We start from the raw sequence: 16123 nt of genomic DNA, 5'->3' as shown, positions 1-16123 counted from the left end.
AGCCATGGCAAATGTTTTAAAAAGGAAACAGATCTATAAGACACATCACTACACTAATAAGGAAATATTTACAAAGTAGCAATACCAAGAACAGAAAGGGTAAAATTCAAAAGTAGAGCAAACTCAAATCACTTGAACAATTGAAGGGTAATAGTGAATAGTAAACTAGGTAAAACAGTGGTACAAAACAAATATAGAATGGCAAGGCTGTACATGGGTTTCATATTACACACAGGGAATCTAAAATGAAGGCAGGAATTTAGTTAAATGACACATACTCTCATATCCCTAAAAATCTACATTTAAGGTAGACTAAATTGAACAAAAGTAACATTTTTTTTTTATTTTTTAAAGATTTTATTTACTCATAGAGACACACACAGAGAGAGAACGAGAGGCTGAGACACAGGCAGAGGGAGAAGCAGTCTCCACCCAGAGAGCCCGACGTGGGACTCCATCCAGGGTCTCCAGGATCACGCCCTGGGCTGCAGGCGGCGCTAAACCGCTGCGCCACCGGGGCTGCCCCCAAAATAACATTTTAATACAATGATTCATAAGAGAAGGCAAAGAGAACTAGATGGAATCTTACTTCTTCTCTCTCACTTCTAAAGCACTCAGACAAGTCAAAACTTTAACATCATGTGGAAATAAATCATTACCCATTTTTAAATTCCATGGAGCAGCAAAATTATAAGAAACATAAAATAAAGTATTTTAATACTTTAATTATAAGATCCACATTCATAATCTTGGAAATCTTGGAAAATATACTTATTGATAAGGATAAAGCAAAAAGAGATAAGGAAATTTGCACAGCAAAAGTCAAATCTATTGCTTCCAATAGATTATAAAACAAAACAAAATTTGTTTACAAGCATGCACAGCTTTGAAGTTAAATGTAGGGAAAAATACACTGCCAAGGGCTGGATAACAACCAAGCTGGTACATGGCATTCGTTGAGAATATGACTAATACCAATTAAAATGTAAGCTAAAAGGCTCTGCAGGGAAATCTGTAGCCATCTGTAAACATAAAATGCAGGAGTTTTTTCTACATAATTCTATAGGCAATATTGGGGAAAAAATTTAAATTCCTAAAGTTAAATCAAAGGTTTTATTGGTTTTGCTTTTGCTCTGCTTTGCTTTTGTCTCAATAAAGAGGTATTAGTGCTAGTAACCACAAATTCAAATTTTTCAATTTGGTGTCTTTACCACTTGCTGCTACTGTTGTTCTGGCTCAGTTCTTGGATTGTCTAAGAGATGGGTATTAATCCATAGCTAAGTACTCATTTAATAAACTTGAGTAAGTAAAGATTGCAGTCGTGATAATGACATTGTATTAAAAAAAAAAAAAAGCAAGGAAAAGACCGGATTTCCCTCAAATCTCACACCTTGAAAGCAAGTTGTCATTACAGTCTTTCATATCACAGGGAACAAAAAAAGTTCATTTTGCACTTTACTCAATATATCTTAGTCTCTTTAATTAAAGAAAAAAAAAAAAGAAGAACTGAAGTATTAAGTAGAGGCACCAGTGGTTAAAGGTGGAAGTGATTCATCAGGTAATAAAAATCTGACATGAAAACGATGAAGCTCATCATCCAACTCTGGCTCTGTTTCAACTCCTTCTGCATTGTATCGCATGGCTAAAAAACAAAGATTAAATTTTAGGCACTAACCAGAACTAGACTTGTCAAAATTTCTTCCTAAAGAAAATAATTTCTCACACCCTCTTTTATTAGACTATCTTAAAAAACACACATCCTCATTAAACATTAACATTTTCTTTATATTTTTCTTCCTGTGAAAAACAAATGTGCATTTAGGCTTTGGTGATACAAATCTGTTCAAATAGCTAGAAAAGAATGCTGTTATAAACACGTTAGTAAAAAAAAAACAAAAAAAAAAAAACCGTAGAGCCATATCTCAAAGAATTTTTTTACCACTGCTTCTAAACTATAGTTTCTTTTAGCAAGCATCAAATATTCTAGAAGACTATCATCTTTTAAAATCTAATTTTAATTATATATCCCTAAATATACAATGTATATGCTTCATGAAAATTTATATGCAAAACAAAATCCCCAATTACTAATATATACCACTAAGGCAGCTAAACCAAAGACTACTGAATACCAAAAAGTGTTAAGAAGAATGGTCTAGGGTGTCCAGGTGGCTCAGTTGGTTAAGTTTCCGACTCTTGATTTCAGCTCAGATCATGATCTCAAGGTCCTGAGATGGAGCCCCATGGTGGGAAGTCGACTTGAGATTCTCTCCTTCTGCCTCTGTCTCTGCCCCTTCCCACACTCATGTGCTCTCTTTCTCTCTAAAACAAATAAATCTTTTAAAAAAATTTTTTTAAAGGAAGAATGGTATAAATTAAACACAGGACCAATACTTTTTAAAAAAATTTTTTTGGGGGGACCAATACTTTCTACAGAGCTGTAAAGAATACTATTAGCAACTCTGTAAGAAACAGTATTCGCTCATAAATGCCCAATACTCGTAAGAACTGGAATTCCTTAAGTCCATAGATAATCTTGAGCTAACAATTCTTTTTTTAAAAAAAATTGTTTTAAAGGTTTTTATTTATTCATTAGAGAGAGAGAGCACAAGCAGAGGTAGGGACAGAGTGAGTGGGAGAAGCAGACTCCCTGATGCACAGAGAACTCTAGTGACTCCGGGCTTGATCCCAGGACTCAGAGAGCATGACCAGAGCCCAAGGCAGATGCTTAGCCATCTGAGCCACCCAGGTGCTCCCAATTCTTTTTTTAATAATATAATTTATAATAATTTGCTGGAAACTGTGAGACGTGTCTATAGCAATATTTACCTATTATTACTCATGCCAAAAGATCATTTTAAGAAACATCTCTAAATTCTCCACTTATATATATTTTTAAAGATTTTATTTATTCATGAGAGACACAGAGAGAGGCAGAGACACAGGCAGAGGGAGAATCAGGCTCCACGCAGGGAGCCCTACGTGGGACTCCATCCCGGGTCTCCAGGATCACGCCCTGGACAGAAGGTGGCGCCAAACCGCTGAGCCATCTCGAATGCCCTCCACTTATATTTCTAACTGAATATATTTAACATATAACATCACGTAAATGTGTGATGTACAACACGTTATTTTGATACATTTATATATTCTCATATGATCATAATGTATCCATATTTATCATATTGTGTAATCATAGTACAATATTGTCTCCAATCACTTTCTGATTGAGTGAAAAAAAGAGTTTATCCTGGATGAATCCCTGTCTTATCATAGTTTCTTATAGATAGAATCATCAACAAAAGGATATGCCAGACCATTTTTTAATGTTTCCTACAATTTAAACAGTAGGAATAGTAATCCTTCTCCATCTCTAAAGAAACACAGCATTACTCTATTGAGTGATTTTATGTTTTTTTAAAGTTGTATGTAAGCAGAATTTTCCCTGATTGCTACATTTAATTTTAGGATGCATGATTTAAGAAAAAAAAATCTTAGGTATTTTTGGAGTATGCAGTGATTATTTTAAAAATTTGTAAAATGAGGACTAAGAGATTTAAAAATTATTAATGTTAAGAGACACAATGTAAAATTATAAGGTGTTACAACAGATTGGGTCAATTAACAGCTCTAAACATGCCTTCCTGCACTAGAGGTAGTAAAGTTAAATATTATGACTTCCCAACCGCCCTTGTAGCTAGGGTCCCAGATATGACTGGTCCCGTCAATCAGATGCACTCACTTGAGACTTCTGCTCAAAAGCAAGTTACATGGGGAGAGAAGCAGCACAGGAGGTGTCCGCTTTTGCCAAAACAAAACACGGCAGAGGTGGTACAGTTCTAGAGCTGGCAACTGTTCACAGCTTCCTTAATCCAGTAGGCTTCTTGATTTGGCAGATAGCTTCTTGATTGTTCCCAAAGCAGCAGCTTCTTTGGCAGCGCAATCTTGTGATATAGTTCTGATGAGCTCCGCCTAGGTTCTATTTCATCTGCCTTCCCAAAGATTTTGTGAGCTATGTGCACCCCTTAATCAGTCCCCCGTCTGTTTAATAACTAAAGGAGGTTCCATTATCTACAACCAGGATTCCTGACCTATACAGAATTTGGTAGCTAGAAGTAAGGTACAGTTAGTAAAAGGATCTTAAATATGGAGTTAACTTAGTTGAGGAGGTCGGGCTTTGCGCAGTGAGACCTCATGCCAGTAAAGGTTAAGATACTAGAGGAAGTAGTGATAGAACTTCTTCAGAATGCTAGCATGTGTGGGCTGCTTCTAGCCTCTTTCAGCAAAGTCCTACAGGAGAGATGTGAGTCAGGCTAAGGTTAACAAGACTGCACACATGGAAAAGAATATAGCTTTGCTGATGGAATGGCTCTCTACAAAATAAATGGACAAAGTCCCAAATTTAGAACCCTGAAGAACTGAAAAAGTCAGCTGCTACCATATTCCAGACTGAAGACAGTTATAAATAAAGGTTCTGAAGAAGTTGCTAAAGCTTCCTCAACCTTTTTCAAGAACCTTCCCTTAAGAATTTTCTGCCAAGTAATGGGAGCCATCCTAAGGAAAGAGATCAGATCTCAGACTGTTGCCATCCCATCCAAGCCTACACTTTAAAATGGTTCCAAGTAGGTACCATTCCTTTGAGACCCAAGGGGAGAGAGAGAACACAGAAGCCAGCAAGGAAAAGATGTTCTTTGTTAAAAACTGTCCTGACAAGATCTTTGTGGTTACTCATGGTAATAATTGAAAAAGATCAGATAGATACATACTAAGTTTTTAGGGAAACTTTTTGCCAAACAAAATAAAACAAACACAAACACAAACCCGAAACCTAGCCTGTGACAGCCTCTAAGTATCTAAAACAGTCTCCAATGCCCTAAAGCCGACCATAACAGGAAGTAAAGTACTAAAGCTGTCCAGCCCCCAAGACCAGCACACTTTCCAATGCCTAGCAAACATGTCCTTGAAAACTAGTGGGCAATAAAAACTTCCTAGAAGGCAGCAACAAGGGCCCCTGAGGACATTAGACAAGGGAGTTCCTCCCACAAAAGCGAATCAGGTTGCCCACTGTGAAAACCAAGGAATATATTTATAGACGAGCAGAGAGACCTTGCTATTTTTGCCAAGCGGTACTTTGAAGTGTTATGGATCAGTGGCTGCTATTTTCCCCTCTTCTGAAAGGTTGGTTTTATTGCAGTATCCTGTACCTATCCCACCATTATGCATTTGGTACTCATGAGGCAGACACCTTGCTGTTTTAGATAGTGGCAAGGTGTAGATGGCCAGAACATTAGGTGCCACGTCCTAACCTGACAGAGGAGACTATACAAGCATATCATGGCCTTTGAGCTATATGCAATAATGGATTGGATTTGGGGGATTTTCTTTTGCAGCAGGGCAAGTGAGTGTTTTCTATGTTTCCAATGAGTGTAACAGATATATAGGTAGTCAATAAAGCTGTCTGGGTTAAAACTAAAAGCTGCCCACTAAATATGACCCCCTTCTTTAAAGATCCTAACTTTTGGCTGGTCCCAATGCCACATGGATTTCTCAGTTTCTTTAGCTACATGGCCAATGAGATGTAAGTTCAAAGGCTGTGTGGTCCTCCAGGAAGTTGATTCAACTGGGGAAAATTCCTTTTCCTCCCCTTCCCCACTGCCTCCAAAAGCAATCTTGGACAGTGAGAATGAGGTAACTGGAGGATAAAATTCATGCACTCAGGATAACAGAGCAGAGAGGTAGGAACCTCGACACCACCTACCTTTATATAAGAGGGGGAAATTCGTATTTAGTTTGAAACACTGTAATCTTTGGTTTTTCTGTTATATGTAGCAGAACCTGACCTTAAGTAATAGAGTAGGAAGCAAAAACACGAACAAAAAAATGACCTGAAGTGGTAGCAAAAGCTATTCAGTAGAAGAATTTCTAGCAGTTAAGGTTGCTGGAAGTAGGAAGAAATTACCAGGAAACACTGGGGAGAAAAGTGTGGTCTTCTTAGGAGAAGAATTATTAACATCAAAGAGACTTTTATAGAGAGGGGATGATAAGCACCTATAAGAGACTGTCTTCATGAGGAAGTGACAACAATATAAATTTACTTTAAAAGCAATCCAGAGCTTTCTCACTTAAACAGTTAAGGAAGTAAGTTCCATTAAATTATGGCATAATTATGGCTACTTAATTAAATCATTAAAGGAGAGCAAATAAAAAGGAAGAGACGTATGAGAGTGAGAGCAGACACTGAGTTTATATTCTTCCTGGTTCTGGTGGGCTTCAATCCTTCAATATCCATGTCCTTAAAAGATGTGTTCTCATTTACAAAATATCTTCCTTTATTCCATATATGATTTAAAATATTTATTGAGCAGGAAAAAAAGGAAGGGTGGTAAAAAGATGACACAGATGCTGATTTAACAGTTTTCTTCCAAGTTCTGGTGGTCTTCGGACTTTAAATGACTGTTTGAAAAAAAAAATATGCTCTCATTCTGAAGCTTCACAAACACACACACACACACACGTAAATATAAAGCATTTTTAAAATACACTTAGCTAAACATAGATTACAATTAAAAAATCATGTTCTCTGACAATATTAACTGATTAGAAACAATTGTGAATAATGTTGAAATAATTTATTTCACCATAAATGTAGCTATCAAATTACACAGCTTTTGCAATGTGCTGATGCATAGACATCTTAGAAAGTTTTTCATTTTTCTGTAGTACCAGTGGTGCTATTTCTACAAATATATAGAAAATACCATAGGTATTAATGATTTGAAATTATATCTGTAATAAATGTAGATTTCAATTTCTTCAATTTTTTTAATTTCCTCAAACAACAACAACAACAAAAACACAAAGTTACATACGTGGCTCAAACTTCAATTTTCCACCAGGCCCTGATGGAGGAATTTCTTGTTCTAATTTTTTTTGTTCCATCTGCTGTACAACCTATAAATGGGAAAAGAACATCTTAAAAGTAAGTATTCTTTTATTTTCTCGTAACCTTTGACAAATTGCAACAAACTAAGTGAAAATTGTTTTTCTAGAATGAGATATTCAAACCCTAAAATTAGATTAATATTCAACAAAGCAGTTTTAAAAATACTTAAATTTAAAATACTATAGCTAATAGTACATTGAAATATTATATTATAAAAACACTTTGCTTTTAGCTAAGTACCTAAAATTCTTTTTAATGCCACAATCACTTTATAAAATACCACCTGATGATACTCTTGCTTCTGAGCCTCAAGTTGGTCATGCTGACGCTGTAGCTCTTCCTTTTGTTTCTGAAGTTCATCTGCCTTTTTCTTAAGTTCATTTTCTTGTAAAGAGATAAGATTTTCATATTCTTTCAGTTCTTCCTCTGTGAAGAACTGTTGCTGATCCATTGTCTAAAAGAAAAAAAAATAAGGCAAGAATAATCTTGGATACACAACAAGGTTTGATTCAGCCTTAAAATTCTACAATTTAAAAAAAAATCTATAATCAACAAAGTACAAGTGTATCCATAGTACTATACTTTTTCGGTAAGAAAGGGGAAATAAGAAAATACATATTTATGTATTTATTTGAACAAAAGGAAAAACTCAAGGCTACCTAAAGAACAACAAAGAGAACTGGGTAGAAAGGACAGAGAGAATGCCAGGGGGAAAGAAAATCACACTTCTCTGAATACACCTTTTTTGTGCAGGTTTGATTTTTAGAAACATGTCTGTGTTTCACATACTCAAAAAAATATCCAGAAGGATAGGAAAACTCCCCAAATTGAGTATAAACATAAGAAAATAAATTATACTTTTATTTTAAGTGAATAAAACAGAAAGGAGAAAGGAAAAAAAGAACTAACTCAAGAAACTTTTGATTATAGTACTCAGACTATATGCTCAGGCTAAAAACAACGGTGATCAAAAAAAAAAAACAAAAACAAAAAACAACGGTGATCTAAATAATAAATTCTTATTTTGCAGTGTTTAGCAACCTGAAACATGGTACACCCTAGGATTGAGGAAATAAGTGGAATAATACTGTGGAAAATAGGAGTCAGTTTCCATCTGAAATATAGAAAGAGGGAGAAATAGAATGTTGTACTGAAATTGGAGGCATTGAACTGAAATTTAAGGAGGTATCAATGTGAACTCATTATGTTTGTTTGTTTGTTTGTTTAAGATTTTATTTATTTAGGGATCCCTGGGTGGCACAGCGGTTTGGCGCCTGCCTTTGGCCCAGGGTGCGATCCTGGAGACCCAGGATCGAATCCCACGTCAGGCTCCCGGTGCATGGAGCCTGCTTCTCCCTCTGCCTATGTCTCTGCCTCTCTCTCCCTCTCTCTCTGTATGACTATCATAAATAAATTAAAAAAAAAATTTTAGAAAAAAAAAAAGATTTTATTTATTTATTTGAGAGAGAGAGCACAGCGGGAGGGGGGACAGCAGAGGGAGAGGGAGAGGCAGACCTTCCAATGAGCAGGGAGCCCCACATGGGGCTCAATCACAAGACCCTGGGATTATGACCTGAGCCAAAGGTAGATGCCTAACCAATTAAGCCACACAGGAGCCTTAATGAGCTCATTAAGTTTTAATATATATTGATGTCTAAATATATCAAGATGAATATGAATGTAAGTGTATCTGTGTATGTAATACATGCACACACACATATATATACATAATACAAATATAAATATATATATACTCACACTTTTAAATGTTTTTAAATTACCCAACTCTGTTATCTGACAAAGCCAGAAGCAAAGACACTCTGATAGCAAGGAACACATCCAGTGTCTAGATTCTAGTGTGATAACAATCTCCCTAAAAGGAACCAATGCTCCTCAGAAAAATGGCTGATTCCAGAGGTGGGATGGAGAAAGAACAAGATGATCCTTGAACATCTTATTATGCTAAAAAATAAGGAAGTACTCAAAGAATAGGTAACATGCCAAAAGGATACAAAAGCCAGTTTGAGAGCAGCCCAAGTGGCTCAGCAGTTTAGCGCTGCCTTCAGCCCAGGGGGTGGTCCTGGAGACCGAGAATGGAGTCCCACGTCAGGCTCCCTGCATGGAATGGAGCCTGCTTCTCCCTCTGCCTTTCTCTATGTCTCTCATGAATAAATAAATTAAATCTTTAAAAAAAAAAAAAAAAGCCAGTTTGAAGAAATTCTCACTAGCCAAATCTGGGGTGATTTGAACATCAAACTAAATAATGAAAAAAAAATTTAAATAATGATACTAAGGATTAAAGCTTACTGAATAAAATAAGAAGCCATGAACCTACACTCAAACAGAAATGGGGGAAGAGATAACTTTCCCTTGCTGTAGAAAGACAACTAATAAATGAAGAAGGAATAATGAGTAGAAAATCACCATTTGTCAACAGACATTGTAATAATTAATTCTGGCTACGATCATCAATGCATGCTAAAATTAGTAGATAATGAATCTCAAAGTATACCCTCAAAGACTCCCTTTTTTTAAAAAAAAAAACAGTGGTAATGTTGGTAATGTAAATTGGTACAATTCTTTCAAAAAATACTTTCACAAAATATATCAACTGCCCTAAAAAGACTCCCTTGGTCTTGGTAGTGCTACATTGAGAATCTATCTTTTTTTTTTTTTAATTTATTCATGAAAGACACAGAGAGAGAGAGAGAGGGGGGCAGGCACCAAACCACTGAGCCACCCAGGTGTCCCTGAGAATCTATCCTATAAAATAACCCTAAACACATAAAAAGCTTTATATAAAAACATATTTATAGCAGCACTGTCTTTCTAAAACCAATAGTAAAAGAATGGATGTCTAGCCCTGAGAAAACAGTTAAACTACCAAAGTAATTCTTACAAGTAGTATTTAGAAATATTTTTGTATTTAGAAATACCGTTGAGTGATTCTGGCAGTATGGGAGGTTAGACAAGATACTATTTAAATTACAAAAGAGAAAACAGTGAGGAAACCTAGTAGATACCATCTTAACCAAATAATCAAAATTAACATTGCCAGTTATGAGAATAACCAGCAGCATATGCTTCATGATATGATGCTCTCAGCATCACTTTGGTGGTACTCCTACCAAAAGTAGGAATCCTGAGGAAACAGCAGATTGACTCAAACTGAGGGATATTCTACAAAATAATTGGCTTGTATTCCTTTTAAATATGAATGCCATGCGACACAAAGACTCAGGAACTGTTGTAGATTAAAGGAGACTAAGAAAACATTACAACTAAATTCAGATTATGATCCTGGATTTTCTTCTGCTATAAAGGACAGTATTAGGAAAATTAACAAAAATCTCAGTAAAGTCAAGAGACTGGAAAAGAGTATTATGTGTGTAGCCATAAATAATTTTACTGTGATTATGCAAGATAAATCCTTGTTTGCAAAAAATACACACTCAAGTGTTTAAGGTTAAAGCAGCATCAGGTGCAACTTACTCCCCAAAAAATTATGTATGTTATATATAATATACACACATACAGATGAAAAACAGAGAGAAAATAACTACAATAAAATGGGAAATCTGGGGGAAGGGTATTCAGGAATTCCTTGAATATTCTTATAACTTTTTTGTAAATCTAAAATTATGTTAAAATGAAAAATAGTGTAGGGACGCCTGAGTGGCTCAGCGGTTGAGCGCCTGCCTTTGGCTCAGGGCATGATCCCTGAATTCCAGGTTCAAGTCTGACATCGGGCTCCCAGCATGGAGCCTGCTTCTCACTCAGCCCGTGTCTTTGCCTCTCTCTCTGTGTCTCTCATAAATAAATAAAATCTTTTTAAAAATGAAAAATAGTACATAATTGTCTACTGATCTAGTTCACCAGAAGCAATAATGGGAATGCATGTTCAAATACCTTAGCATTCTTCTTCTTCACCAAAGCCCAAAAATATTACAAATATTAGAAAAAAAATGACAAAAAAAGCTGACCTCTTTAACCTCAAACTAAGGTGATACACTGTCGTCCTGGGACTGTGCTCATTTTAGCACCAAAAACTTCCACATCCCATGAAACTCCTAGTCTTGGCTACACTGGGACAGTCAGCTACCCTATCTCAAACTATTTTTTGGACAATTAAAAATCTAATTGAAAAAAAGAGAAAAAAATCTAATTGAAATGGTCATCTTTTATATTTTGTATAGAAAATGACTTTTTTTTTTTCCCCTCTCTTCTGGCTGCTACCTCTCAACTATTCTTTTAAAAATGTGTATGTGGTACTGGGTCACAAATCAGGTCTTAACCAATACCAAAAGATTGGGATTGTCCCCTGCATATTTTCAGACCATAATGCCTTGAAATTAGAACTAAATCACAAGAAGTTTGGAAGGATTTCAAACATGTGGAGGTTAAGGACTATCCTGCTAAAAGACGAAAGGGTCAACCAGGAAATTAGAGAAGAATTAAAAAGATTCATGGAAACTAATGAGAATGAAGATACAACCGTTCAAAATCTTTGGGATACAGCAAAAGCAGTCCTGAGGGGGAAATACATCGCAACACAAGCATCCATCCAAAAACTGGAAAGAACTCAAATACAAAAGCTAACCTTGCACCTAAAGGAGCTGGAGAAAAAATAGCAAATAGATCCTACACCCAGCAGAAGAAGAGAGTTAATAAAGATTCGAGCAGAACTCAATGAAATAGAGACCAGAAGAACTGTGGAACAGATTAATAAAACCAGGAGTTGGTTCTTTGAAAGAATTAATAAGATAGGTAAACCATTAGCCAGCCTCATTAAAAAGAAGAGAGAAAAGACTCAAATTAATAAAATCATGAATGAGAAAGGAGAGATCACCACCAACACCAAGGAAATACAAACAATTTTAAAAACATATTATAAAAAAATAAAAAAATAAATAAAAAATAAAAATAAAAACATATTTATGCTATGTTATTGGCTATATGCCAATAAATTAGGCAATCTAGAAGAGATGGACACAATCCTGGAAAACCACAAACTACCAAAACTGGAACAGGAAGAAATAGAAAACCTGAACAGGCCAATAAACAGGGATGAAATTGAAGCAGTCATCAAAAACCTCCCAAGACACAAAAGTCCAGGGCCAGATGGCTTCCCTGGGGAATTCTATCAAACGCTTAAAGAAGAAACCGTACCTATTCCACTAAAGCTGTTCGGAAAAATAGAAAGAGATGGAATACTTCCAAATTCGTTCTATGAGGCCAACATCACCTTAATTACAAAACCAGACAAAGACCTCACCAAAAAGGAAAATTATAGACCAATATCCCTGCTGAACATGGATGCAAAAATTCTCAACAAGATACTAGCCAATAGGATCCAACAATACAGAGCAGCCCCAGTGGCGCAGTGGTTTAGCGCTGCCTGCGGCCCAGGGCGTGATCCCAGGGACCCCCGGATCGAGTCCTACGTCAGGCTCCCTGCATGGTGCCTGCTTCTCCCTCTGCCTGTGTCTCTGCCTCTCTCTCTCTGTCTGTCTCTATGAATAAATAAATTAAAATCTTTAAAAAAAAAGAAAAAAAGGATCCAACAATACATTAAGAAGATTATTCACAAAAAAAAAAAAGAAGAAGAAGAAGAAGATTATTCACATGATCAAGTGGGATTTATCCCCGGGATGCAAGGCTGGTTCAACACTCGTAAAGCAATCAATGTGATTGATCATATCAGCAAGAGAAAAAACAAGAACCATATGATCCTCCCGATAGATGCAGAGAAAGCATTTGACAAAATACAGCATCCATTCCTGATCAAAACTCTTCAGAGTGTAGGGATAGAGGGAACATTCCTCAGCATCTTAAAAGCCATCTACAAAAAGCCCACAGCAAGTATCATTCTCAATGGGGAAACACTGGGAGCTTTCCCCTAAGATCAGGAACATGACAGAGATGTCCACTCTCACCACTGCTATTCAACATAGTCCTAGAAGTCCTAGCCTCAGCAATCAGGCAACTAAAAGAAATAAAAGGCATTCAAACTGGCAAAGAAGAAGTCAAACTCTCCCTCCTCACAGATGACATGACACTCTACATAGAAAACCCAAAAGACTCCCCCAAAATTACTAGAACTCATACAGCAATTTGGCAGTGTGGCAGGATACAAAATCAATGCCCAGAAGTCAGTGGCATTTCTATACACTAACAATGAGACTGAAGAAAGAGAAATTAAGGAGTCAATCCCATTTATAATTGCACCCCAAAGCATAAGATACCTAGGAATAAACCTAACCAAAGAGGTAAAGGATCTATACCCTAAAAACTATAGAACACTTCTGAAAGAAATTGAGGAAGACACAAAGAGATGGAAAAATATTCCATGCTCATGGATTGGCAGAATTAATATTGTGAAAATGTCAATGCTACCCAGGGCAATTTACACATTTAATGCAATCCCTATCAAAATACCATGGACTTTCTTCAGAGAGTTGGAACAAATTAAGATTTGTGTGGAATCAGAAAAGACCCCAAATAGCCAGGGGAATATTAAAAAAGAAAACCATAGCTGGGGGCATCACAATGCCAGATTTCAGGTTGTACTACAAAGCTGTGGTCATCAAGACAGTGTGGTACTGGCACAAAAACAGACACATAGATCAATGGAACAGAATAGAGAATCCAGAAGTGGACCCTCAACTTCATGGTCAACTAATATTCGACAAAAGAGGAAAGACTATCCACTGGAAAAAAGACAGTCTCTTCAATAAATGGTGCTGGGAAAATTGGACAGCCATGTGCAGAAGAATGAAACTAGACCATTCTCTTACACCAGACACAAAGATAAACTCAAAATGGATGAAAGATCTAAATGTGATTCCATCAAAATCCGAGAGGAGAACACACGCAACACCCTTTTTGAACTTGGACACAGTAACTTCTTGCAAGATACATCCATGAAGGCAAGAGAAACAAAAGCAAAAATGAACTATTGGGACTTCATCAAGGTAAGAAGCTTTTGCACAGCAAAGGATACAGTCAACAAAACTCAAAGACAACCTACAGAATGGGAGAAGATATTTGCAAATGATGTATCAGATAAAGGACTAGTTTCCAAGATCTATAAAGAACTTATTAAACTCAACACAAAGAAACAAACAATCCAATCATGAAATGGGCAAAAGACATGAACAGAAATCTCACAGAGGAAGACATAGACATGGCCAACAAGCACGTGACAACATGCTCTGCATCACTGGCCATCCGGGAAATATAAATCAAAACCACAATGAGATACCACCTCACACCAGTGAGAACAGGGAAAATTAACAAGGCAGGAAACAACCAGTGATGGAGAGGATGTGGAGAAAGGGGAACCCTCTTGCACTGTTGCTGGGAATGTGAACTGGTGCAGCTACTCTGGAAAACTGTGTGGAGGTTCCTCAAAGATTTAAAAATAGATCTTCCCTATGACCCAGCAATTGCACTGCTGGGGATTTACCCCAAAGATACAGATGCAGTGAAATGCCGGGACACCTGCACCCCGATGTTTCTAGCAGCAATGTCCACAATAGGCAAACTGTGGAAGAAACTTCGGTGTCCATCGAAAGATGAATGGATAAAGAAGATGTGGTTTATGTATGTAATGGAATATTACTCCGCCATTAGAAATGACAAATACCCACCATTTGCTTCGACATGGATGGAACTGGAGGGTATTATGCTGAGTGAAATTAGTAAATCGGAGAAGGACAAACATTATATGGTCTAATTCATTTGGGGAATATAAAAAAATAGTGAAAGGGAATAAAGGGGAAAGGAGAAAAAATGAGTGGGAAATATCAGAAAGGGAGACAGAACATGAGAGACTCCTAACTCTGGGAAACGAACAAGGGATGATAGACAAGGAGATGGGCAGGGGATGGGGTGACTGGGTGACGGGCACTGAGGGGGGCACTTGATGGGATGAGCACTGGGTGTTATGCTATATGTTGGCAAATTGAACTCCAATAAAAAATAAATAAATATAAAAAATAAATTTTAAAATTAAAAAATAAAATTTAAATGTATATGTGGGACGCTTGGTGGCTCAGTGGTTGAGCATCTGCCTTCAACTCTAGGTGTGATCCTGGGATTGAATCCCACATCAGGCTCCCTGCAGGGAGCCTGCTTCTCCCTCTATGTCTCTGCCTCTTTCTCTGTGTCTCTTGTGAATAAAGTCTTTAAAAAAATCAAAAATAAAAAAATAAAAATGTATATCTACAGTAAACTATGGAATGAACTGGTATGCCTTTCTGGAGCAATTTGACAAGACATATTTAGAAACTAAAAATATTCATAAACCTTTAGAATAGTTCTTTTTTAAAAATTTATTTATTTATTTATTTATTTATGATAGTCACAGAGAGAGAGAGGCAGAGACACAGGCAGAGGGAGAAGCAGGCTCCATGCACCGGGAGCCCGATATGGGATTCGATCCCGGGTCTCCAGGATCGCGCCCTGGGCCAAAGGCAGGCGTCCAAACCGCTGCACCACCCAGGGATCTATTCTAGGAATTAATCTCAGGAGAGTTACTATCAATGCCCAAAAATGTATGAACAAGTAGAGAGTCATCGTAGTGTTAATTACTACAGTAAAAAAATTAGATTGGGGCAGCCCGGGTGGCTCAGCGGTTGAGTGACTGCCTTTGACCCAGGGCCTGATCCTGGAGACCCGGGATTGAGTCCCACATCGGGCTCTCTGCATGGGGCCTGTTTCTCCCTCTGCCTGTGTCTCTGCCTCTCTCTGTCTCTGTGTCTCTCATGAATAAATAAATAAAATCTTTAAAAAAAAAAATTAGATTGACCCAAATGTCTACACGTGTTCAAATGATTATACAAATTACACTACAATCACATAACTGCATGCTAAGGAGACATTTCTAAACTCTGTTTTTTGAAGAATGGCATCATGAACTATCGTTAACACTTAAAAACACAGAATTTCCCAAACATATAAAGACACTTATATAGTATGAAACCATTTTAATAATATATATGTAGGATGGGGCACCTTGGTGGCTCAGTTGGTTAAGCATCTGACTTTGGCTCAGGTCTTGGTCTTAGGGTCCTGGGATTAAGCCCTGCACATAGGGCTGGACTCCACATTCATCATGGAGTCTGGTTGGCTTTCTCCCTTTCCCTCTGCCTCTCCCACCACTCATGCTCTCTTGCT

General features: G+C 37.0%; 1 protein-coding gene across 3 annotated transcripts in view; it reads right to left on the bottom strand.

Annotated features, from left to right (window-relative positions):
* Positions 1-1459: 1459 nt before the first annotated feature.
* NUCB2 (nucleobindin 2) overlaps positions 1460-16123 on the bottom strand; it is a 55206-nt gene continuing 40542 nt past the window's right edge. The window contains exons 12-15 of one of the 3 annotated variants that reach the window (XR_005375795.1): positions 7227-7397; positions 6870-6951; positions 3743-6488; positions 1460-1642 (exon numbers count right to left, since the gene is read on the bottom strand). Coding sequence is in view for 2 of the 3 variants with exons in the window: in XM_038569172.1 (XP_038425100.1) it covers positions 6446-6453; positions 6870-6951; positions 7227-7397 (261 nt within the window). In the remaining variant the exon portion in view is untranslated. Of the gene's footprint in view, positions 1643-3742; positions 6489-6861; positions 6952-7226; positions 7398-16123 lie in introns of those variants that run through there. The other 2 variants (XM_038569172.1, XM_038569173.1) reach the window with 2 other exon arrangements.

This window comes from Canis lupus, chromosome 21, assembly GCF_011100685.1.
Source record: "Canis lupus familiaris isolate Mischka breed German Shepherd chromosome 21, alternate assembly UU_Cfam_GSD_1.0, whole genome shotgun sequence".
NCBI classification, from domain to species: Eukaryota; Metazoa; Chordata; class Mammalia; order Carnivora; family Canidae; genus Canis; species Canis lupus.
Note: the sequence above shows the minus strand (reverse complement) of the source record. Positions and strands in the feature narration are given on the sequence as shown.